General features: G+C 44.1%; 1 protein-coding gene across 1 annotated transcript in view; it reads left to right on the forward strand.

Annotated features, from left to right (window-relative positions):
• igdcc3 (immunoglobulin superfamily, DCC subclass, member 3) overlaps window positions 1–20,015 on the forward strand; it is a gene marked incomplete at both ends in the record, with an annotated part of 65,091 nt that extends 45,076 nt beyond the window's left edge. Inside the window, 9 exons of the mRNA XM_080539717.1 lie at window positions 860–1,018; window positions 2,357–2,522; window positions 7,859–8,106; window positions 9,990–10,154; window positions 12,267–12,455; window positions 12,667–12,771; window positions 13,552–13,687; window positions 14,791–15,013; window positions 19,863–20,015. Coding sequence (XP_080395843.1) covers window positions 860–1,018; window positions 2,357–2,522; window positions 7,859–8,106; window positions 9,990–10,154; window positions 12,267–12,455; window positions 12,667–12,771; window positions 13,552–13,687; window positions 14,791–15,013; window positions 19,863–20,015 — 1,544 coding nt within the window. The remainder of the gene's footprint in view (window positions 1–859; window positions 1,019–2,356; window positions 2,523–7,858; window positions 8,107–9,989; window positions 10,155–12,266; window positions 12,456–12,666; window positions 12,772–13,551; window positions 13,688–14,790; window positions 15,014–19,862) is intronic.
• Window positions 20,016–26,340: the final 6,325 nt, after the last annotated feature.

Genomic DNA, 26,340 nt, shown 5'->3' on the forward strand with positions numbered 1-26,340 from the left:
CTTCCACAACCACACAACGGGTGGGCAGCTGTTCAAGTTTCACCTATGACATTTACGCCTTTATCCAAAGCGACTTACAACAAATACACTTGTCTAAGTAAGTGAATCATCTATCCATCAGTTATCGTAAGAAAAAGTAATATATGCTAGGGCCAGGGGCCATTGACAATCATAATGCTAGAAGAAAGAAGAATTAAGGCGAGGACCAGGGTCTTGAATCTGATACGAGTTGCTGCCGGGAGCCAGCAAAGGAGGGGGATAACATGGGAGAATTTGGGAAGATTGAACACCAGATGGGCAGCAGCATTCTGGATGAGTTACAGAGGTCTGATGGTGGAGGCGGGGGGTCCGGCCACGAGTGCATTACAGTAGTCAAGGCGGGACATGTGTGTGCTGCTTCTCTGGTGAGGAATGGATGTATCCTTCTGATGTTGTAGAGAAGAATGTACAGCAGCGTGCTGCCGCTGTGATGTTCGCCGCACAGGATAAGTGGTTGTCAAGCATCACCCCAAGGTTCTTGGCTGTCTGGGAGTTCACTAGAAATCTAGAGATAGAAATCGGAGAACAGGGTCATTGTAATACATTGAATGGAATGTCCTTATACTTTTGGTACCCTGAAATGGGGGGACTATCTATGCAAAGTGTTGTTGTTTCTTAATGTTGGAACCTTATCCAAATACCCTATAAGCTCATGATCTTTGACCTAATATGAATTGATTTCCAATACAACATAGAGCCGAAAGAAGAAAAAATGCTTCACTGTCCAACTACTTAAGCACTGTATATTCAAAGGGCATTTGTGATTTAACTGTTCTGCTCTATCCAACGGTCTCTCTCCCTGTTTCTCCTCTCCGGTCAGATGGGCGTCCGATTGGTGTGGAGGGCATCCAGGTGCTGGGCACAGGGAATCTGATGATTTCAGACGTAGGGGTCCAGCACTCAGGTGTCTATGTGTGCGCAGCAAACAAACCAGGGACTCGCGTGCGCAGGACTGCTCAGGGACGTCTTGTGGTCCAAGGTAAGCCTTACACACCCACCAGATCTCATTCACACTGTAGTTTACATTTTACATTTACATTTTGGCATTTAGCAGACGCCTTTATCCAAAGTGACTTACAACAAATACATTTGTCTAAGTAAGTGAAGCATCTAACCGGGCAAGAAAAAAATAATCTATGCCCAGGCCAGGGGCCATTGGCAATCATAATACTAGCAGAAGTAAGAATTACGATTTTTAAATGTATTTATTTACTATAGAGAGTACTGGGGGGTAGAGGAGATGGAGAGGTCTCAGGAGGGACAGTTACGGTGTAGCCTGAAGAGATGGGTCTTCAGTCTACAGTGGAAGATAGGGAGTGACTCTGCAGTCCTGACAGCAGTGGGAAGCTGCTTATTTTGACCCATGAGAAATGTTTAAGGGTGGGCGGGCTCTCCATCACTGAGGCCCTGCATTATTGTCACCAAGCATGAAGCATTCAGCATATGTGCCTTACTTGCATATCGACCAAAAGCCCTGCAGTTGCCCCTAGCCTATAGAAATCCTGCTCCCTGTCAATATTTCATTTAATCCTGTTGTCCGCTGTTTGACAAGCCTCTGCAGTAGAAGACTGTGGGAGAAAGCCATGCTCTTAATTATGTGTACATTTCACTGGTTTCTTTATTGATTGGTGAAAGCTGAAACGTACTTTCACCTCAGATCCGATCAGTTCTGTGTATTACATGGACGAATAAGAGTAGGCTACTCCTGCTTTACAGCCTTGAAGTGTGAAGCCATATTAATGTGGTAGCATGACGGGCACATTTCACAGGGCTTGTATGACTGCATATGAGAGGGCCTGCGGGTGATCTTACTGTGGCACACAGGCTGAGGAGAACTGATGTGCTGTTCATTGCCAGATGGTGAGCGCAGCAGCCCTCAGCTCACTGCATTACATGTAATTTACTGTAGAAAGAGGAGGAGGCAGGGGGAGAGTGCTCATCGGTCTCACACCACAGTTGCACATCAATACTCTCCCTGCTGTGAGAACTTGGAACTAGAACGAGAACATTTTTTAAAATAAACAAATGGAAGTCTCTGGACCTCACTCTGGGTACTTGGGTTAGTAATGATGGCCTGAGGCTTCTAGTGTCACCAATTTCTAACTTGAACTGTAACTTTGAACTGTTAGCATAAGCAACTTCCGGGTTAGCGAAATGGTCCGATTATGCAAATTCTAGGTTATTTAAAATGCCTTTCTCTCCTTTGTTCTCAAACTGCTAGTGGAATATATGTTTTGGGGTATACTGTAAATGTGTCATCCAGCTAAAAATAACCTATATTGAGTAGCTCACTCTCTCTCCATTTTCCCTGATTCAGCGCCAGCAGAGTTCGTGCAGCCGCCACAGTCGATTGCCCGGCCTGTGGGCACTACTGCCATCTTCAACTGCCAGGCTCAGGGAGAGCCTATGCCCCAGCTAACCTGGCTGAAGAACGGGCAGATCCTTGAGCCTGGGGGGCACGTCAAACTCAGGAACAACAACAGGTGAGTTAGCCCGTACACCTATTGTCCAAGGAACTACCCACCACACCTACAGCCCTCTACTATGATCTGTAACAGTATCACACTAGCCATTACAGTACATTTATAGCACTCTACTATATCTGCAGGTCACTAGCTTACAACCCATATTTCCATGACTGGTGCTGTTACAACACAAGGGTAGAAGTATGGATGTAAAAAGCTGTGTTGGATGGAGAGCTTTATCTGATCATAAGTGTAATCAAATGCTCAATTTCTGTGTTGATCGGCTCTCATGTAACAGCTGGTAAAGATGTCTGCCAAGAGATCCACTTTGTTTAAGGGAATCTGCGATGAGGGTATTGGATGTTGGATCTGTGCCCAAGTCTGCTCTGTTATATTTCCAGGAACAGCGGGCACGGTGTCATTATGGTGTCGTTCTCAATATGAGAGAACATGGTGTTTATGTTGTGGTGGTTGGCTCCCATGCAGGGAGAATTGAGAGGATCTTAAGAAGCTGCTGCTGGCCTGGGCCCAGGACAAGGACTGGACTTTTGAGCTCAAAGATACAAACAAATGAAACACTTTCTTGTCACGTGGTATACTGTACCTGGCAAAATGAACTTCTCAGGTAACTCAGCGCTCTAATGAATATGCGAGACAGTGGACGCCAATGACCCCCTCATCCCTGGTCAGTGGAACAATGGTGACCCACCATCTCCAACAGCGTTGATGTAGACTCTAATTAATAAACACTCCCTCCTTGGCTTTCCTACCTGTAGATTTTTTCTACATTGTAGTATTGAAATTATTTCAAAATTACAAATAAATACATCACAGGTGACTAGAACGTAGATTTTTTGCAAGCGCAAATGTGTCTCTCCTCACTGATGATACCGGGCCATCGAAACAATCACATCATCAGTGCTCCATGTGGGGAGTAAAACAAGCTTGGTTGAAACCCTGACTAAAAACATGGTGAAAAACAATGCAGAATAGCAAGGAGGGAACATTTGTTTTATGTGGGCCCAACTGGGAAGTGTAATCTCACTAATAGGCTATTATTTACTATCTACTAGGAAAACATAGGGACATAGAGGCCGGGTATCCTTTGGCAAGGCGCCACACCAAAATCATGTTTGTCATAAACAGAAGAGGGAGAGGGTTGTAGAGCAGCCTAGTCATAGATGTCCTTCTGACACTGTTATGACCAGAGTTCCAGCTGTACCATTACCTAATTGGCTCATAAACTGAGCTAACCGACCAGGAAAAGTGGCCAGCAGCCATTTATGGAGTAGAACGTGATGTGCATCCTGGCTCCTAAGCGGGTTTACCATTCCTGCGTTGTGAGGGAAGTATTCGGGGGTCAGAATAGTGCCTTACGTCATTGCTTTTAATTTCAACAGCACATCTACGTACATATATCTCATGACCTAACAGTCTTGATCAGCAGCACTTGCTTTCTGTTAATCACACCAGGTGATATTATTCTCCTTTCCAATTATTTAATGGAACATCACATGCCTTTGTGTGTAAACGGAGGGATAACACAGTAGAGATGTGCCCATACAGCACCTTTCTCCCTATAGCATGTTGACTATGTGATATTGACCTTCAAGAGAGGACAGGAAAGCAATCGATAGTGTATTTCACTCACACATGCATAAACATTAATCAGCATAAGTAAGCACACACTCAACACAGACCCTTCTAGTGCACACAGTAATTCACATGCATACACACATAAACAAACATGCAAATCCTAACATGTGATGTCCTTTAGAGTCAAGCACACATGACCCCACAAATTCACTTTGAGATAACATAAGTGTATTAAACACGGACTTCTCCTGTCTAACCATACAGACCTCAGACGTTTGGAACTTTGGAATCCCATCATCCAAGGTTTCATGTGGTAAACTTTGCCAATTACACTCCCAAGTTACTGTATGACAATAAACATTAGGCTATTTAGTTGTAATTTATAGCATCATGATAATGATGACATTCGTGTTTATATATGGAGCATCCATTCCCTGACCAACAGGTTCTGAAACAGCTTTTACCCCCAGGCTAATTAGACTGAGAAAACTGGTCTGCTATTGCTGTTGTCAATAAGGTCTTGCCATACCAGAAATGAATCAATAGGGTCCCAGTTTCTTCCACATGATGGTAGTCATGGTGGTAATTGTAAGATAGAGAGAGTATATTAATGAATACTAATTATACCCATAATTAAACAAATCTGGTGTAAAATTATAAGTGCATTTATAAAGCATTAATAACTTGCTCCTGATTGCAAGCTCCCTATTTGGCAAGCACCAAGTGAATATCGAATGAATACTAGAAGGTTCTAAAGAAATGAATTATAACTGTTTATAAATGGTTTATACTTTAATAATAAACTGGTCATAAGTGATTTGTTAACTAATTATAAACCATGCATAAACTCTTTACAATTGTGACCTTCATGTAAAGCGTTACCCATACTGTACCCACTTCTGTTTTTAGTATTGAGTGTGCTTATCTTGACAGTTCACAGACCCCGTTCAATGTTTATATACTCAGCTCAGGATATGTAATCAGTTTTATCCACTAAGTACTAGAACCTATTTGTGGTCACTCAGTCTATATTAACAGTGAGTGAGTAGAAATGTGTGTTTGCAGGGATGTGTAGGTTACAGGGCCCTACCTAAACCCCATGTCCTCTGGTCAAAAACTCTCTGTGCCGTTGCTGGGATGAGTGACACCCTCACTAGCCCAGGGGATGAGTGACACCATCACTAGCCCAGGGGATGAGTGACACCATCACTAGCCCAGGGGATGAGTGACACCATCACTAGCCCAGGGGATGAGTGAGACCATCACTAGCCCAGGGGATGAGTGACACCATCACTAGCCCAGGGGAGGAGTGACTCCATCACTAGCCCAGGGGATGAGTGACACCATCACTAGCCCAGGGGATGAGTGACACCATCACTAGCCCAGGGGAGGAGTGACTCCATCACTAGCCCAGGGGATGAGTGACACCATGACTAGCCCAGGGGATGAGTGACACCATCACTAGCCCAGGGGATGAGTGACACCATCACTAGCCCAGGGGATGAGTGACACCATCACTAGCCCAGGGGATGAGTGACACCATCACTAGCCCAGGGGATGAGTGACACCATCACTAGCCCAGGGGATGAGTGACACCATCACTAGCCCAGGGGATGAGTGACACCATCACTAGCCCAGGGGATGAGTGACACCATCACTAGCCCAGGAGATGCCAGAAGCTGCTGAGGAGAATATAGGATACAGACCAGACTCAACCTGGGCTTCTTGGGAAGAGGGGTAGGAATGTTGCCAATGGGTGTGGAATTTCATACGCCATGACCCAACAGCAGGCCTCTGATGGGTGTGCGCACGTGCGTGTTTGCTCTGACTGCTGTTCATTAGAGGAACAGTTTATTTTTTATTTATGAATGTATGCTTTTTTTACGGCATTTCTGCTTTTATCATTAGAGATTGACAGGAAGGGCGAGTGAGAGAGAGGAGGCATGACATGCAAGACATGAACCTTGCGATTATGTGGTAAGCACATTAATGTGCTACACCGCTAAGCGCCCCCAGAGGAAAAGTCTTGAGGGGACGGGGTCTGCTGGGCTGTATGAAATATGCAGTGTCTTGTGAGATTTCACGCAGGGGGCCAGGCTGATGCTCAGTAGTTCCTCCCCAGAGGCCTCTTTGGTCTGTGTCCATGGCACCTGGTCAGGCTGCCTGGCTGAATAACACTCCATCGATCCCTCACATGAAAGGCTGTCAGAAATGTGACGGTCGTGGAGAATGCTGAAGGTGGGCGACTGTTGCCACATGAGAGGTCAAAGGTGAGATTGGCTTGGAGAAGGTCTGCCTGAGGAGAATGAAATAGAAAGCCCTCTATGTTCTGGTTATTACACAAGAAAGGCTGCAAAGATTGGATCCATCTGGTAGACACTGGGCCGGTACGCTCTGGAGCTTTCGCTCTCACACCCACGCCCACACCCACACCCACGCCTCCGCTCCATCTCCACTCAAATGGACCACTGAAAAGATCAAGGTATACAACATACATTTTGAAAAAGGTAATTGAATGATGCACTCCTCAATGTAGTCCACATTTGCTGATTGACCTGTAAGAAGAGCCTCTATCTCCACTGTCCATAACGTGTGAATGTCTGGTATGAATTCACTGTCCTTGACTTGAATTGAAAAGTGTGTGTGGGGGTTAGTTGTGTGTGCTGGACAGGCTGGAGGAGCAGGCTTCAAGGCTTCAGCATAGCTTTTTCCCTGACCGCAAACTCTCTCAGGCCTCAACAGCTTGGTGGTACATCCATTTCCCCTAACAAGTTAGTCATTTCAGTGCTCAGTTCTTTCTGGAGCTCCTTACTAGTCATGACCTTTTTTTTTGTTGCGTAAATCCATTTGACTTTTGCTGTTGATCCTTTCCTACTAGTGACCCCAAACATTTGATTTCAGGGTCCACAAACTCAGTTGGCATAGTAAGGCCTGTCCTGTCACCCAGCATGGGCCTGCAGGTTTCATGGGCCACAAAGGCCTCCGCTCCAATCAGGTTCTGTCCTTGTTTCTTTTGCTTCCTTATAGAGCAATTGAAGTTCGTGTTTAAGGCCTTTTTCTACAATCACAGTCTGTCAGTAGCATCTGTGGGAGGATGTGAGAAATAGAGAGTAAAAGCCATCTAAAAAGGATTTCTTCCCTTTATTAGCAAACACAGGCACCAGGATGGTAGGTGTGCGGCGTGTCGACAGATGGCAGGGAGTTTCACTGATGCTGAAGAGCAACCAGAGCGGGGAGAGAAAGACACAGTTGTCTCTGTTTTCTGTCTGTGCACTGGCACTTCTCATCACTTAGCTTTCATGTCACACACACACACGCACACACACACACACACACACACACACACACACACACACACACACACACAATAACAGTAATAGTAACACACCATTCACATCCACACATTGATATGGCACCCAGAAATATTGTTTCATTTGATTGGCTTGTCACCATATGACACATGCCACACTCAGTGTGTGTCATTACTGCTTTACTGATGCATAACTGATATGTAGCATTCATCCTAGGGAAAAGGGCCTGGGGGGAAATTCCCTTCTGACAATGCTACAGACAATCATTTCTTAAATGTTTCTGTTCTTGGAGGCTGTTGGTGGTTTTAACAAAGTCAATGTTTGGGTCTGCTATTCTTCTGCAATCTTCTTTTTTTTTACACCACACAGAATACTTACCAGCCATATCATTTTCATTCTCCATCTCTTTCTCTCCCTCCTCCTCTTCCTGTCCTGCCCCTCCTCCAGCACATTGACCATCTATGGCATCAGTCAGGAGGATGAAGCCATATACCAGTGCATTGCTGAGAACAGTGCTGGTTCCACCCAGGCCAGCGCCCGCCTCACTGTGCTGTGGGCAGAGGGCCTGCCTGGGATGCCCACCCTGGTGAGAGCCGAGGCCCTCTCACCCACCTCCATCCAGGTGTCCTGGACGGAGCCTGTCCAAAACACTCAGGACATCATTGGCTATGTGCTGCACATCCGCAAGACTGCAGGTTAGTGACCAGCGCCAACACACTACAGTGGTAGCACCTTTCTTTACGGTACAGTTTTAATTATTATTTAACAATGGAAAAGTGATGGATTTTACAGTGGTTTCAATAATGCAAAAATGCTGTGCATTGATGTACAATGATATGAAATTAAATGCAATATAATACAATATATTATGGTAGTAAATGAGTCCAATGGTATAAAAGTAATCCAGTAGTGTGCAGTAGTTATAATATGTTAATTTTTGTAGTATGCATGGGGTTGGTTTGGGGGTGGCAGTTCCAGTGTATTACTCCAGGAGCCTGATTGCTTGGGGGAAATAGCTGTTTGTTAGTCTCTGGGTTTTAGCCCCGAGGCTTCAATACCGTATCCCTGACGGCAATAGCTCGAACATTTTCTAATTGGGGTTGCTGGGGTCCCTAATAATCCTGAGGGCCTTTAATGACACGCCGGTCCTTGTAGGTGTCGTGGACGGCGCGATGCTCATTTCATTACTTCGGTGCTAATTTCAGTGTGTGCTCAACTCTCACAACTGACACTTGCAAAATAGTTACGTACAGTGCCCTGCATCAGTAACGGGATAGTGAAGCATTATTTCTTCTTTTGGCTCTGCAAACTCCAAAAGTTTTGATTTTACTATGAGGTTAAGAGAATATCTACTTTAACCTTATAGTAATTGTTTGATTTCAAATCCACGCTTCACTGTCTCATTACTTACACAGGCCGCTGTAATTCCTCAGGGACTCACAGGGGTGAGGAGGGAGAGGAGAGGAGAACAGGGGTGAGGAGGGAGAGGAGAGGAGAACAGGTGAGGAGGGAGAGGAGAACAGGGGTGAGGGGGGAGAGGAGAGGAGAACAGGGGTGAGGAGGGAGAGGAGAGGAGAACAGGGGTGAGGAGGGAGGAGAGGAGAACAGGTGAGGAGGGAGAGGAGAGGAGAACAGGTGAGGAGGGAGAGGAGACCAGGGGTGAGGAGGGAGAGGAGAGGAGAACAGGGGTGAGGAGGGAGAGGAGAACAGGTGAGGAGGGAGAGGAGAGGAGGACAGGGGTGAGGAAGGAGAGGAGAACAGGTAAGGAGGGAGAGGAGAACAGGGGTGAGGAGGGAGGGACAGGAGAACAGGGATGAGGAGGGAGAGGAGAGGAGAACAGGGGTGAGGAAGGAGACGAGAGGAGAACAGGTGAGGAGGGAGAGGAGAGGAGAACAGGGGAGAGGAGGGAGGAGAGGAGAACATGAGTGAGGAGGGAGAGGAGAGGAGCAAAACACGTTATTCCAGTAGGAACCATAAAAAGTGTCTTAATTGATAATTGCATTCGACTCCGTTTTATGGCGGCGTGTTAATGTTCCGGAGGGTGCTAAAGCAGCTGAGTGTGTGTGTGTGAGGTATGTGTTATGGTTTGTGTGTGTGTGTGTTTGTGTGTGTGCATGTGTGCTACCATAACAAAAAGCTCATCTTCCAGGCACAGCTGCTGCTGTCTCCTCTGTAGTGCAATCAGATGGATAATTAAAGGCCTCAGGGGAGAGCCAGTGGGTTCTGCTTTAATTACCTACCGAAGACAGGGTCCCCCAATGGGCTGAGGGCCAGAGGTAGATAGTGGTTACGGGTCAGTAGGTCTGACTTACAGCCTTTAGCACATTGTAACCACCTCACACACAAGCCGTCACCGATAGTGCCACCACTGCAATTCATCTAGGAATGTAATTCAGAGACACAGCTCTGCATGACGTTATGTATTACCAAGCAATTAAAGAGTGTGCTGTAAATAACAGTGCGTCAACACCGAGTCATCAAAGCCGGTGCCCTAAAGTTGCAGTTTATCTTCTCTTCTATTCTCTCTCACATGACCCCCCCCCCCCTCTCTCTCCCTCCATCTCTCTTTCTCTCTCAGACCCTGTGGAAATGGAGTACCAGGAAGCGGTCAGTAAGGTGACCCTGCAGCAGATTATGGGGGATATGGAGCCCTCGACCAGCTATACCTTCTACGTGAAGGCCTACACATCCCGCGGGGCCAGCAAGCCATCAGAGAGCACCACAGAGAGCACGCTGGGGGAGGGTGAGCCTCCTTTTTCTACTCCTAGTCTTGTTTATTCCGACGCACCTGTAGAATAGAGAATACAGGTGTGCGAAAGCCATTGTCATTTTTCATACTGTACCTTACATGGACCAGTAGTTTCACCATCTGCATTGAGCCTTTCATTGGTTTTCCACATTAGTCACTAGCACTTTTTCATGGATCTCAATCTCCCTCTTTACAAAACTACTGAATTATCCTCCAGAATAACTCAAGCTATCCTCAAACAAGTTGTGCAGCAACATTATCCAAGTGAAAGCTATGTGTATGTTTATTAGAAGACAAACAAATGTAATTTAAGTTATTTGTTTCATTTAACATCCTGCACCTTTGAAGGTGCACTAGAAACATGCAGCACTCTGATGATATTACACATACAAATTATGGTAATAAAAGCATATGCTTTTAATGAAGATAACAGGAAGATTATCTTTCATGAGCCAAGCCACCCTCATCTCTTGAAGTATGATGGATTTGCCATTTTGTCCACCAAAAGTTACATAACAACCAATCCCATTGATTCGACTTGTTTTTGCTAAAATGATCCTCCTGGCAATATATTCTTATAAATATATTCATACTGCAATTCATACTGTAGCTTTTTCCACCCTCACATTCTACCCACACATTTCTAAGTGTCGGCACAACAGTTCATCAGTTCTCATCAACATATTTGATTGTTTGTGTTTACAGTGACACTGTAATGCATGATGTCTTTTAGCAAATGTTTGTGACTCTGGATACTGGAATCAACCTTACTGAGCCATCAGAACCAGCTGTGTACTACAGAACCAGCTGTGTAGTTCAGAACCAGCTGTGTAGTACAGAACCAGCTGTGTACTACAGAACCAGCTGTGTACTACAGAACCAGCTGTGTACACCAGAACCAGCTGTGTACTACAGAACCAGCTGTGTACTACAGAACCAGCTGTGTACTACAGAACCAGGTGTGTAGTACAGAACCAGCTGTGTACTACAGAACCAGGTGTGTACTACAGAACCAGCTGTGTAGTACAGAACCAGCTGTGTACACCAGAACCAGCTGTGTACACCAGAACCAGCTGTGTACTACAGAACCAGCTGTGTAGTACAGAACCAGGTGTGTACTACAGAACCAGCTGTGTAGTACAGAACCAGCTGTGTACTACAGAACCAGCTGTGTACACCAGAACCAGCTGTGTACTACAGAACCAGCTGTGTACACCAGAACCAGCTGTGTACTACAGAACCAGCTGTGTACTACAGAACCAGGTGTGTAGTACAGAACCAGCTGTGTACTACAGAACCAGGTGTGTACTACAGAACCAGCTGTGTAGTACAGAACCAGCTGTGTACTACAGAACCAGCTGTGTACACCAGAACCAGCTGTGTACTACAGAACCAGCTGTGTAGTACAGAACCAGCTGTGTAGTACAGAACCAGGTGTGTACACCAGAACCAGGTGTGTAGTACAGAACCAGCTGTGTACTACAGAACCAGCTGTGTAGTACAGAACCAGCTGTGTACTACAGAACCAGGTGTGTACACCAGAACCAGCTGTGTAGTACAGAACCAGGTTTGTAGTACAGAACCAGCTGTGTAGTACAGAACCAGCTGTGTAGTACAGAACCAGCTGTGTACTACAGAACCAGGTGTGTACACCAGAACCAGCTGTGTAGTACAGAACCAGGTTTGTAGTACAGAACCAGCTGTGTAGTACAGAACCAGCTGTGTAGTACAGAACCAGCTGTGTACTACAGAACCAGGTGTGTACACCAGAACCAGCTGTGTAGTACAGAACCAGGTTTGTAGTACAGAACCAGCTGTGTAGTACAGAACCAGCTGTGTAGGACAGAACCAGGTGTGTAGTACAGAACCAGGTGTGTAGTACAGAACCAGCTGTGTAGTACAGAACCAGCTGTGTAGTACAGAACCAGCTGTGTAGTACAGAACCAGCTGTGTACTACAGAACCAGGTGTGTACTACAGAACCAGCTGTGTACTACAGAACCAGGTGTGTAGTACAGAACCAGCTGTGTACACCAGAACTATGTGTGATTTGGCTGTATTGTTCTCCGTTGTGTTTGTTTTTTAAAGGTGTTTTGTTCTGTTGCAGTGCCTGCGTGCCCGTCACTTTTCACCAAGGTGATGAACACCAGCGTGGTGCAGGCCATATGGGAGCCCTCCTCTAAGATGGGCCAACAGCAGGGCTTCAGACTTTACTACAGACGGGTGCATGCTCCTGTGTTCACCGGGCCACTCACCTTCCCCCGCAATGTCACGCACTACAACATCACACAGCTGGGTGAGTCAGAAGGGAGATTTGGTGTTGGGCTTGGAGTTGATGGTGGTCACGGTCATTATGCTGTATGGTACGGTCTATAATGATGGATTGAAGAGCTTCTTACTCATCCGAATGATATGGATGTGATAAATAAGTCAATTGTCCATGCATTATCCAGGAACCCCCCCGCCCCCCCCCGTTAACACCTCCCCTGTTGTCTTCTTCTGCTCAGACCCAACATTGGTGTATGAGATAAAGGTTCTGGCATTCAACCAACACGGCGATGGCAACGCCACCATGCGCTATGTTTCACTGAAGGAGGCTGTGGAGAAATCAGGTGACTGCCTGTTGCGACACACAAAACTCACTCACAGACCCAAGCTCACCTATCAGCTCTGCCTCTACCTACCTCTTACATGAGCAGCAGAGGGCAGACCACATGCAGTTCTCTTCCTGCTTATACCGTTCCATTTACATTTTCACATTTAGCAGACGCTTTTATCCAAACATTTGTCTTAAGTGAATCAGTCATCATAAGAAAAAATGATCTATGCTAGGACCAGGAGCCATTGGTAGTCACAATGCTTGAAGGAAGGAAGGATGGATTACATTATTATTTTTAAACAATGTGAGACACTGAAATAACTCCAAGGGGGATTATGGGTGGGCTGTAGGTAGCCTCCCCATGCAGCCTTGGCGCTGCTTTGCTGGCTGAGTTAGATTGTGATCAATGACAGCTCTATTCTGTGGTGTCTCTTTCTGTGTCACTGTGGTGTCTGTCCCTGTCTGTAATGTGTCACTGTGATGTCTGTCCCTGTCTGTAATGTGTGTCACTGTGGTTTGTGTCATTGTGGTGCCTGTCTCTGTCTCTGTGGTTTGTGTATCTGTGGTGTCTGTCCCTGTCTGTAATGTGTCACTGTGATGTCTGTCCCTGTCTGTAATGTGTGTCACTGTGGTTTGTGTCATTGTGGTGCCTGTCTCTGTCTCTGTGGTTTGTGTATCTGTGGTGTCTGTCTAATGTCTGTCTCTGTGGTTTGTATCTCTGTGGTGTCTGCGGGGTTCGTCTCTGTTGTGTGTGTCGCTGCATCTGTCTTTACGGGGTTGTGTATCTCCTCAGTGCTCAACACCCCGTGTGACTGTGTGAAGGAAGAACAGAGCAAGACCTCCACCACGGGCATAATCATTGGCATCCACATAGGCGTCACCTGCATCATCTTCTGTGTGCTCTTCCTCATGTTCAGCTACAGGGGCAGGTATGTATGGACACAAAACATGAGGGTTGTGTGTAGTGTTTTATACAGTAAATCAGGGGACTTCAGTTGGTGGCCCGCACTGTTAAACAATTTAAATGCATGTTCCACTATTCAAATGTGTCTTGGTTTGGCCCTGTCATTGGCAGTTGATTAGCACAGGCAGTTTTTAGTTACATATTTTGCTTCCTTAGATAGTGAGAGTAGGGGTGCTTGGTGGCGTAGCGGACTAAGTGTTGACCACGTAACCGCAGGGTTCCCGGGTTCGATTCCGGCTGCGGACATATCCTGCATGTCATCCATTCTCTCTCTCACCCATCCTTCCTGTCAAATCTCTACTGTCTCTATCACAATGAAAAGAAACATTTGAGTGAGACTACCCCACTCAGAAAACATTTATTTTTATTTTTTTATGTCCAGTCATTCTGTAAATATGCACATATTATAATAACATTATTTTTGAAAAGTCACTTTATAACACTGTAATCCACTTAAGCATTGTGTTATCATGATTATTATAAGCTAGAGAACGACACAAACACTAGTGTAGGCTTTAGCCACAACGGGCGTATTTAATAAAGGAACATAGGACAGGGGAATAAAGTTTAACTTAGGTTTGTATTCTTCTAAAACCATGATGCTCAGAGGGTTATAATCCAACTAAGGTTTTTCTTATTCTGGGTTAGGTGGGGTAGAAGGGTATGGCAGGGGTGGCTCTGTGTGGGGGAGGGGGGTCAGTTGGCGTCTCTTATTCCAGCCTCAGTCTGTCTCTTCACAAGGCTTCGTCCGACGCTTGGTACGGAGACCGCATAGAATATGTTATTATTAACACAACTCAATGTAACTTAAATGTAACTGAATGTATCGCCGCTAGCCGGCTCTCACCCTCTGTCGTAGTCCACATATGGGTTCCTCCACTCTCTGGGGTAGCCGTGGGTAGGTGGGCCAGGGGTAGCTCCGTGGGGGTCGGTCGGTTGGCAGAAAGCCCTCATCCTCTGGTCGACAGGCAGGGTTGCCACAGTGTGTGCTGTGCGTGCGTGCATGCATGCGTGCGTCTGTGCGCCTGTATGTCCTGTTCTTTACTTAACAGTGTGTGTGTTCCCCAGGTTAATGATGTGTAAGACGGTCCAGGCCACCCCACAGGCAGGGCGGAACGCCACTGGGGCGTCCTCCTCGTCCCACGGTGCTCTGGCCTTGAATGGGGCGATCAGAGCTAATGTGGAGGCCAACGGCAGTGCAGCTGGGAAGGGCAGGGAGGACAGCAACGAGTTGGAGAGACTGTTCTCAGGCCAAACCCATCATGGAGACAGAACAGACAGCACACACATAGTAAGTGGATAGAACAATAGCTTTTCAAGTGAAAGCAGGTTTCGGGAATTTAAATCACCTGCATCCACAATAGGCAAGGGGTTACAAGTAACTACTAAGTTAACTTACAGCTCTGTTTGCACAGAGCATTTCCTGTTACATCTAGCATTATGACTACCAATGGCCCAACCAGAGATTACTTTTCTGGCAATGACTGATGGATAGTCATTACTTATTTATTTATTTAATGGATAGGATTACTTATTTGTTGTAAGTTGTTTTGGATAAAATCTGCAGATGCCTGGGGGGTAGAGAGGAAGTAGATCTCCCACAGGGACAATTAAGGTGTAGCCTGAAGAGATGGGTCTTCGTCTATGGTGGGAGATAGGGAGTGATTCTGCAGTCCTGACAGCAGTGGGAAGCTCGTTCCACCAGCGGGGCGCCAGGACAGTAAAGAGTCGTGACCAGGTGGCATGAATGGCGCATCCGCACCGAGGTGGAAGAGCGGAGTGAACGTGCTGGTGTTCGGGGGGTGACCCTTCCTTGCATGTAGGAAGGGTCTGTTCCCTTTGCTGCACAGTAGGCGAGCACCAGGGTCTTGAATCTAATGTGAGCTGCTATCGGGAGCCAGTGAAGGGTGTGAAGGAGAGGAGATTGGGAGAATTTGGGGAGGTTGAACACAAGATGGGCGGTAGCATTCTGGATGAGCTGCAGTGGTCTGATGGCGGACGCAGGGAGCCCGGCCAGGAGTGCGTTGCAGTAGTCAAGACAGGAGATTACCAATGACTGGACCAAGAGTTATGCCGCTTCTCTGGTGAGGAATGGACATTCTCCTTCTGATGGTATAGAGGAAGAATCTGCAGGAGCGTGCTGTCGCTGTGATGTTCGCCGCAGAGGATAATTGGTTGTCAAGGATCACCCCAAGGTTCTTGGCTGTCAGGGAGGAGGTAGATAGAGCTCTACTGTGATGGTGAAGTCTTAGGGCAAGCTTTCCCAGGGAGGAAGAGTAGCTCAGTCTTGTTAAATTCACCCCTATGACTTAGTTTTCACCCCTATGGCTTGATTTGCGCGTTCACGTTTAGCGGGAGGGCTGTCCCAATTCATATTTCATCGAGCCATGGCTTCATTTCGAGGGCTAACTATGACTTCGTTTCGAGCGATTCCAGGACCAGACTAGCTTCGAAGCCATAGGGGTACGCTACCCCTTGATTCCAGGATGCATTGCGAATCATCTACAGAAATCTTATGTCGCTCTATTCAATGCGGAAATGTCATTTTACTTTCTCTGTAATTATTACTTATTAATAAAGATTTAAAAAATGATGATAACCATCTTATTATCTTAGTTTAATGTCATTACAATGCATTATAGACCTTTTATTTATAACAAGCATAACCCCAAAAAAAAATCGCTTTTATGTTGGTGCTGTGTCTAACGTTACAGTAACGCAACGCTGCATGACAGTCAAGCAGGGGCGGATTTCGGATCGTAGGAGATCCGGGGCTTAGCCCAGAGGGAGAATATAATGTGAAATTTTTTGCCTTCAACCTTCAACTTACCACCACCTTAAAGCGGACAAAAGGCACTGGAGAACACATATACATTCACACCCTTTAATGAAGCAAACTAATTGTGGTGGTTCTGGGCACAGAGGGAGGTCAGCACACGTAGCTCCCCCTGTCAGTCACCATCATTTATATTTGTATAGAATTACATAATTGATGGGCTGAGGCTAGTTATGTTACAGTATGTATATCAGGGCAGACTCTGTGCTCACCACTTATATTGTATTTAGAGTCTTGTCCTGTGTTATATGACGATATATTACATGTATTGTTGGCCTGTGTATAGTACTGTGAAATCAAATCCCCCCTGGGACATTAAACAAACTTAGTTAGTTAGAGTTACATCTTAGGATAGATTTGAGTCATGTTCTGTATACATACATACTACCATAAGGGCATACTTAATGTGGTTACTCCATGTTTACTAGCTGTAACATTAACGTTACATCATTCTTTTTCACTTGTTACTCAGTCAACCAGAGTGCAGATATCAAAGACTATCAGCCTGTTATTCACTTTAATTGAATAAGTATTATAAGTATAATATTACTTTATTTGAATAAGTATTATCCTTTGTTTGATTTCTTACCATGTACCGTAACAGTACCTTGCTATGTTTCATTTTCATTATAACATAACGTTATGTTATGATAGCCAGCTAGCATTAGCAAACCGGAAAAGTAGTGTCAGTGAGTCAGTCACCTTTCTAATAAGATTCACAAACCTGAAACATCATCTATGTCACGTTACTCACGAGAGTTTTTTTTTTTTTTTTTTTTTTTTTTTAAAGTAAAACATTCGGGGCTTTTCAGAAAACATCCGGGGCTTGAGCCCCAGTAGCCACCCCCTAGCGCCGCCCCTGCAGTCAAGCATTTCAGAGATGTACAATCATAAATCAATTATTACCTGTGGCGTTTGACAGCGGATGATGGTACACATATGTAAAGTTATCTGTCAAACATTCGGCTGACTTGTACATGATGCACATTTTTACCTATTTCCATGTAGCGGCACCCGCAATCTAATCTGAGCAGTTGTTATTATGTAATATTATTAATGGGTTGTATCATTCATTTAAATGCATTATAGACCTTTTCTTTATAACAAGCACAACAACAACAAAACGTTATTATGCCGATGTGCTGTGTGTCTAACGTTACAGGCTGCATGACAGTCGAGCATTTCAGAGATGTACAATCATAAATCAATTATTACCTGTGGCGTTTGACAGCGGATGATGGTACACATATGTAAAGTTATCTATCAAACGTTAGTTTAATGTCATTACAATGCATTATAGACCTTTTCTTTATAACAAGCATAACAAAAAAATCGCTGTTATGCCTGATCACTTCCATTAGACTACCAGAGCACTCATTCACTCGTTCCTCTGCCCCGGCAACTGACCCATAGAAATGTGCGCGATTAACATTTCAGAGATGTACAATCATGAAATAAATTGTGGTGTTTGACAGCGGATGATGGTAGACATATTTAATGTAAAGTTATCTATCTAAAGTTTTCTATCCACAGGCTGATATGTGCATGATAGGCGCGAATTCCCCCCCCCCCCCCCCTTGGTGGTATAAATTGTATTGCGGCATACCAAAACAACTTGCAATCTAATCCGAGCAGTTGTTATTATGTAATATTATTGATGGATGTGACATTTTTGATGGAGGGCAGTGAGCGGGAGACTCATCAAGGACATGTAGTTAATTAATGCAGTGGACAGCGGCTGTTTCTCCAGCGTTCCTGTCACTTCGGATTTCGGAACGTCATAAAATTAAATATGTAAGTCATGCATTTTTCCATGTTTCCCATTGATGGTATATGACGCCGTAAATTTAACTAAAGTTCAGCCGCGAAGTTGTTGCACTGTTGTCCTAAATCAGTGCAGACTGGCAGGGTAGGAGCACAGGTTTCATACAGGTTAGAGCGCCGTTATTCTGTCATGGTCTGATAATGTTCTTTTTTATTTGATGACTTGTTTGATCAATTGATAGCGTAAAAGTGAAGTTGTGAATGAGTCGCGAGCGTCAATGCTTTTCTACGATACTCCTGATGACGTATCAGTCTTGAAGGGTTGTCCCTCTTCCATGATTTAAGCGATTTAAGCGAAAAAAGATGCTTATAGCACACGCAACAGAAATAAACACAGCTGAAGAAGGCATTGCGAGATGTGAGAATTCGCCGGCAACATAACGCGTCACCCGTACCGCGTCTATTTAAACCACTGCTGATGACGTCGTGAAGGGCTGTCCCAATTCATAGGGGTAGATTTCAACCCCTATGGCTTGTGGCTCTGTTCGAAGGCCTTGGCTTGAAATCGAGTCACACTCGAAAACGAGCCATAGGGGTAGAAAAGGGAATCGGGATTGGGCCTTAAGGTTGGGCTTGAGATGATGGGCTGACATCCAAGCAAAGATGCCAGCAAGACATGCAGAGATACGTGTTGCCACCTGTGAGTCAGAGGAGGGGAAAGAGAGGAAGAGTTGCATGTCGTTTGCATAGCAGTGGTAGGAGAAACCATGTGACAAAATGACTGAACCAAGAGATTTGGTATAGAGGGAGAACAGTAAGGGCCCTAGGACGGAGCCCTGGGGGACCCCAGTGGTGAGGGCTTGTGGAGAGGAAAGCGATCTAGGCGGTCTAGGAGTATGAAGAGGAGAGGGAGGAAGCTCGAGCAGAGAGAAGGGCCTCTGGTCTCCTTGGGCCCCTGGTTAGATACAGCGCATTCAAGGATTTTAGATAAGGAGAGAAGGGATACTGGTCTGTATTTATGGACAGAAGAAGGGTCAAGAGTTGGTTTCTTGAGAAGAGGCGTGACTGGCTGTCTGGCTATCCAGTTTGAAACTAGCTGGCTAACACTGATTAACTGATAGGCACACAACTAAGCAACAGCACACAGTTTTAAGCCCTAGCTTAACAAGTCTTAGCAGTAGATGCTTCCCTCATCTCAGTCAAAAATGTATTAATCTATTTCTATGGCTATTGAAATGTATTGTTATAGAAATCATTACCAGTAGGTGGTCTACTGCTCAGAATCACTAAGGCCCGCTTCTATGTCTCGCCCCCCATCCTCAACCTTCCCATCCCCCATCACTTGACCTGCATTCCGCTTATGTGTGTAAACAAGGTTATCTGAGTAAAGCACAGTAATTCAAGTGTGTAAACAGGGGTCAGCCAATAAATACCATGAAATGTTTTTTGGTATTTTTCCCATCTCTGTGGGAATAAGACTATATTCTCTATGATCTTAATGTGCGTGTGTGTGTGTGTGTGTGTGTGTGTGTGTTTACAGATGGAGAGCTCCATAGTCTCCTGTACTCTGAATGAGACCCAATTGTCCACACTGCCGTTGGATGACTTCAATGCTGAGCGGCACACAGGAACGCAGTTCCAGGATCCTCCAGCAGAGGGCCGGGATTGGTACAGCCAGCATGACCAGGGCTGATGACGCAATGAAGGCCTTGTCGTGTGATACTGTCACAATGTCCACTCAGACTCCTCTCTCACTCAGGTCAACCCAAGTATTTCCTTTCATAGTAATTTTTCCTTTGTGCAAAGATTTTATTATTGCTAAGTTAAAAGGTTCAAGGAGAAGGACTCATTCTCTGAGGTGCCACTGGCTTGAGTTTTGTGTTTTTTTTGCAAGCTATGTTTTAGCTTTGGCAGGCAAATATTTTCTTTTTCAATTGATTTGGTAATTCCTTACTTTTCTGGTTGCCGGCAGCACACAGAGGAGGCCAAGAATGTCTTTGTCCTACAGTACACGTCTGAGCTAAGTTTATATGTCATGATCTCACAAAGTGTTCATAAGTTATTGGTCTTATTTCTACTTTTCTTTTGATGTCAAAGACATGCACTCCTGCTGCCTACTCTCAGCCTACCAATGATTCCACAAACGCACCCACAGAAGACCACGGCCTTCTTCCAGGGATTTGATATATTCTCTGTCTCAGGACTTTTTTTCAGTGAAATCAATGGTTTTTTATTAGTTCTCAGCCTTCATTAAGGCTCTAGACTTGGCTATGTGAACCTTAGGATTCAACAAAAACCTACCTCAGCCGGAATGAATGTGTTGTGGGAAGCCTTTTGGATTGGTGTCTTCCTTGTGTTCAGTTACTTTACATATAGAGCGAACGGTTAGAAAAACAAGAACAGGTGCCGCGCTACCTCAGATGTCAAGAACCGCCACTCTCCTGTTTGTCAAAGTAAAATGGGGAAAAAAAATCAACGTAAAGCACTTCCAAACGCTGAAGTCAATGTTCTACCTCAAGATAACGATGTTGTTGTTGTCGTTGTTCTTTCTTTCATAATGAAAACATGTACTTCTGTTGTGAGATCCTGGCTTCCCGCCGTCGATGAATTGCTGTCTTTGAATATGTCAGTACCTCATGCTAGTTGACAGATAACGTTGTTGTATGAATTCTACTTGTAAAGACATTTTTTATAGTGTTTAATAGTGTTTGTGTAATATTTGCTTTGTTTTCAATATACATTTTTATTTTCATTTTAGTTGTTTCAGTTGAATGAAAAGACTGTTATAGATGCACTGCTTCTAAAGACTTCAGGATAATTGTACTGCTGCTGAGATATGCTACGTAATATTCCACTGGGAGATTACATTCACACTCAATTGAGGCATACATCATATGTGTATTTATAATTAATTGCATGGTTGAAGTTTGTGTGTATGTGTGTGCGTGCATGCGTGCTTGCTTGCATGTGCATACATACATGCATGCTACATTTGTCCGTGTGTACGCATGTTAGTGTTACAGAGACAGAAACTGTATACGTTATACTGTATATATGTGATGTATTAAGAAAATTAAGCACAAATTTCTCAACATATCATTGTAGGCATCGACAACCACAAATGGTGATGTAGATCTGATGAAAAGATAATTAGGTCTCAATTGGCAATAGTGTCTTCCTAATCAGATTTGGCGATTTGGGCACCGTCATTCAAAGTCACATGGTGCTCTTTGTGATCGTTCGTCTGGACGAACCCATGTCACGCCTATGAAGGAATAGCCCAGTCTTATTAAGCCTGTCCATTAATTTCCAATTCCACAAACAGTAGCTGCTGCTTGGTGCTCACCTTCCCCTCCACCCTGACTAATGAAAGTGCTTCAGGAATACCATTAATGTTGCTGTATGCTAATCCAGAGAGAGATGGTTTAACAGGTGGAGCATTCGGCATCTGTGCTCAGGTTGTCATTACTGAGCAAATACACAGTCATGTACTGTGAGTGACCTCTGACCCATGTACTGGTCCAGTGCTCCACCAGTTCCTCCAGCACCCTGGGGATATGCCAACCCGATCCAGTCCTGTAGGCTGTTGGACCCACTCTATTAATTCTGGCTCGCAGTCGCATGGTGCTCTGATGCATGCTCTATGGTAACCTACCTCAACTCAGCAGTCCTGCTCTCAAGTCGCTCCCCCTCCCCCTAGGAGACTTCTAGAAGTATAGGTACACACACCCACACCCAGGGTGAAATCTCAGAAGTATAGGTACTTTACATACGCCAACACAAGAGAATACATTCACCCACACAGAGGGACGGGATTGTATAAGTACACACACACACACACACACACACACACACACACAAATACACAGGGAAGGGAGTGTGACATCTGAAAGCATTGGTGCACACTCAGGGAATGTGGGAGGGACTTCTAGAAGTTTATAGATACACACCGACACACAGTGAAAAGAGTAGGACGTTTTCAGGGCCTTTCACTAGAGCAGTAATTTTAAAAAACAGTTGTTTTCATCTTTGTGCATAGCTTTTGTTTGTGTGACTATATCACTATTGTTTTTATTACATTGTTTGTATCACAAGATTATTTTATTTAAATGTTTTCCACTCAGCCCTGAATGTCTTTGAATGTGTGTCTGTCATGGACTGACAGGGACATCAAGCACTCACTACACATTCTGTAGTATGGAGTATCTGTATAGTATGGTGACTTTTCCTCACAGACAATGTGCATGATCTGCAACAATGGGTGTTTGTGAATAATAATTGTAATAGTCATCATACTGTATTTTCCTAGACTTCAATAATCACTTGGGTCGTATTAATTTCACGATCCAATATGTAAGCCAGTGCTCTCACACCTTTTTAGTTGGCTAATTAGCGCAGTAGTGTTTCTAGTGATTGGTCCATTCTAGAGTGTGGTACCATAGGCGTATTGAAATGGTCAAAGGAGGTATTTGGTAAGCTGTAAAACTGTGTTTCTATATAAACTATCTATTGTACAGTTGTAATGCAAATTACATTCCAGAGAGATTTGTAAGTGTGTCCCTCCAGCAGAGATTGGCCTGTTGTTTTTGTTTGTATAAAGCAGTACAAACCATTGTTAATGGTTGCATATGCTGAATTACATATTTTACATTTCAAGAAGTGAAAACAAAACTAATCTGCAGTTATTTTGTACTTAATGCTGTTTTTCCCCCTCACACAGATCTTTTTATTTGTCTCATGTGTATTCATTTATGTCTTGTACTTTTATTATGCATTTTGGTATACTACATTACAAGTGCTAGAAAACAATAATGATAGTTGTCAAACTAGTGGGAGAAATGCCTGACTCAATGTTCCATACATGTGTATTTATTAACTGACTGTGATATTCTATCTCTTGTGCTTTTTAAACACTTAATCAATGTGCCCGTTTTGTGGGGAGGGGTCTTTCCAGAGAAACCAGAGGTACAGTACATTTATTTTTAGTTGAAGGTTTAATTTCCCTGAGGTAAATAACCCACATTTAATCCCTGATCTGACAGGTTAATTTAGTGCCATACAGCACAACTTATTCACAGAGAATGCAGTACATTTGAAAAAAAACATGTTTACATGATTTGATCATGATCTTCCAGTCCATACATACTGTAGATCAACTAAACAGGTGCTCCCCAATGATTTACTGCTCAAACTGCTCTTACTGACTTTATTACTGAATTTATTAGCCGTTGAGAAGAGATTCTCCCTCCAATCTTGGCAAGCGCCTCCTTCCTCTGGTGAGATTCCCGTCCAATGAGTTTGTTTCTCTGGACAAAGAGAGTGTGTGCCAACTGTGTGCTCAGGGACTGTCTAATCCTCATGTTGTATTTGCCATAGCAGGACACACAGACTGGGTGCTCCTCTCTGAGAGTCCATGTATTTAGTACAATCTTCCTTCTCAGTGCTCTCTCTGTGCCCTATTCAGCCGATTTGGGGGAAGGACACTTTTTTGTTTATCAGCTAGCTAAGCAAACAGCAGACTTTCATACATACTTAGCAGATAATAACAATCCCCAAAACATAAAGGTATGGAGCCCTGCTAGCCCCATTTCCACAGAGGTGCGAAAGCTGTGTGCACCAATGGCTTTACCATAGTCACTTCCGGGCTTCAACGGTTCTAACTCAGGGCCTTTTCTGTGCTTAAGACTCAGGCCTTTAGCCTCCTCTACACCCTGGTCCTAGACAAGGCTTACTAGCGGCCAGCTAGTGCTCAAAGCCCTTTTTTCGCCACCTTACAAACTGCAGAATGTAAACAAACTGGAGATCATACTAAGGGATTTGAGGATCCAGCTGTGACAGATTCTGTTCACAACCAGACTAGCTTCTTAGTAGTTGTGTTTCCTTGGCCCCGTCAGTACTGCCTCCCCTTACCCTTCAGGTTTCTCTTCTCTGCCCTAGCCACAAAAGGTGAACAGTCCCCTGAGACTCCTGATAGCCATTTTAATATCCAGTTGTGACAATAGAGCATGTATAAAAAAAAAAGAGGGATCGCAAAATGGCCCAAATATTTAGCAATTCCCACTGAAGTGTAAGAATGTGTCTGCAGTTGATTCATACGGCCTGGGAATTATCATAGCTGGTTCATTGCTAATCAATGGCTACAAATCACCTCACTTTGCTCTAGAGGTCAGTCCAATCCTGTTCTTTCTTAAATCTGTCAAAAGCAAGTTGTTGCATCGGAATTACTCATTTGTTATGATATTTTAAAAACATCCATCATATTGGCGTGATTTTAATAGCGATATTTTCTTTGTGGACAAATTGTTTGTAAATACAATGTTGCCATAATATGAATAATATATATTTTGTGAGTGCATCGCTTACAGTGCAACAGCTCTCCATGCAGAATCGGGCCGGTTCCACCTAACTAAATCCAGAGCAAAATGATCACAACAGAACCTCCCACCAAAGCAAACAATCAGTAGAGATAATTGCTTAACAAACCACAACACAACGTTGTGTCAAATCAGTATAAGGTCACAAAATTGCACTGAAAGATTTAATACCATTTAGCTCTACTGTAATTTCATTAGATCGGGCCACTTTTTCATTGCTCATTAATTCAAACAAGCAACTTAATCACTAAGAAAAGGATGAAGTAGGCTGAGTCATTCACACCCTTGATAATCGGGGCAGGAGCAAGAAGGAGGAGACGACATTTGTTCGCTTTATATTAATGAACTAATGTTATGTTCTTGTATACATAGTTGGTAAGCAATATCTTAGCTGTCAAAACTACACCCCATTTCCCCCCATAGGCAGAGGTCATGCAGAAAGATGAAATAGGATCCTGAGAACATAGTAATAATGATGCACTTATAATGCTAGAAATTAAAACAAACAACAAAGTGTGGCTAAACTGGATAGATGCTAGGTGACCCTATTAAATCCAATATATGTGTTATAGACAGGCTTCAGAAACAATGTGGACTAGATCAGTCAGAGCTACATGCACATTTGTAATGGCAGCAGAACATATTGGTTTATCAATATTGGATTTATGGTGATAACACTGACATTAGCAAATTGTGAATATTGTCATCTTAACCTGGAGCTATTGATGGTCATTTTCCACATTTGGCCCACCTGTTTGATAACAGCCTCTAGGTTGGATATTTGGCTGTGAAGCTCAATAATAATCTTCATTATGTTCCAAGCTGTCTTTTTTACACAGTGACATACGCCGATCTGCAAACCACCTTACTACGCAGATAAGCACTGCAATTATGCCAATGTTTATAGTGGTTATTATTATCCATTGCAGTGATTGCAGTGACCACACGGCAAACCAATGCATGAGTTAGATTTTTCAGACGCACACCACACAACGTAGCCTAGTCTGGCAGCTCTGTCGCAGCAGCGCGGGGATTGCCTCCCATTGAATGAATGGCCGGATTGCATTTTGACGCTGTCTGTGTGTACTGTGTGTCCTGCATCAGTATGCTGGGAGCTTTGCTGTTTCAATAAGTACGTACTTGAGTGCTTTTTGAGCCTTTGTTTGCGGTTGCACCTGTGCCCCATTTCTTCCATTGTAGACTGATCACTGGTGCCGGTAAATTTGTCAAAACCAAGAGGATTCACAAAAAAGTGTTTTTACTCTTCTACAACGTGCCATTTACATAAAAATATGTATATAACGCCATTGGGGTAAAATAAATACAAATGATTCTGTGATTTTCAGAAACTACAAGTTCTTTGGGGTTGTAGTTTTTGAAAATAACTTTTTAATTATGTTTTGACTTCCAGTGACACAATTTGGTAATGTTTGATTTAGCAAAGCTTTATATTTGATACAATATTTTGACACATCCAAATCCATTATTGTAATAATAAGCCTACACAAAAGTGTGGTTTTGTCTTTTCAACTGATGACATCATCATATCTTCATTGATTAGACCTCAATCCCAGTGCTTATCTGCAGTTGGTTTACATTTAGGCTACATTACATTTCTGGCATGTATAGCAGGCACCTTTATCC

Source organism: Nansenia antarctica, assembly GCF_963989245.1.
Source record: "Nansenia antarctica genome assembly, chromosome: 9".
Taxonomy (NCBI): Eukaryota; Metazoa; Chordata; class Actinopteri; order Argentiniformes; family Microstomatidae; genus Nansenia; species Nansenia antarctica.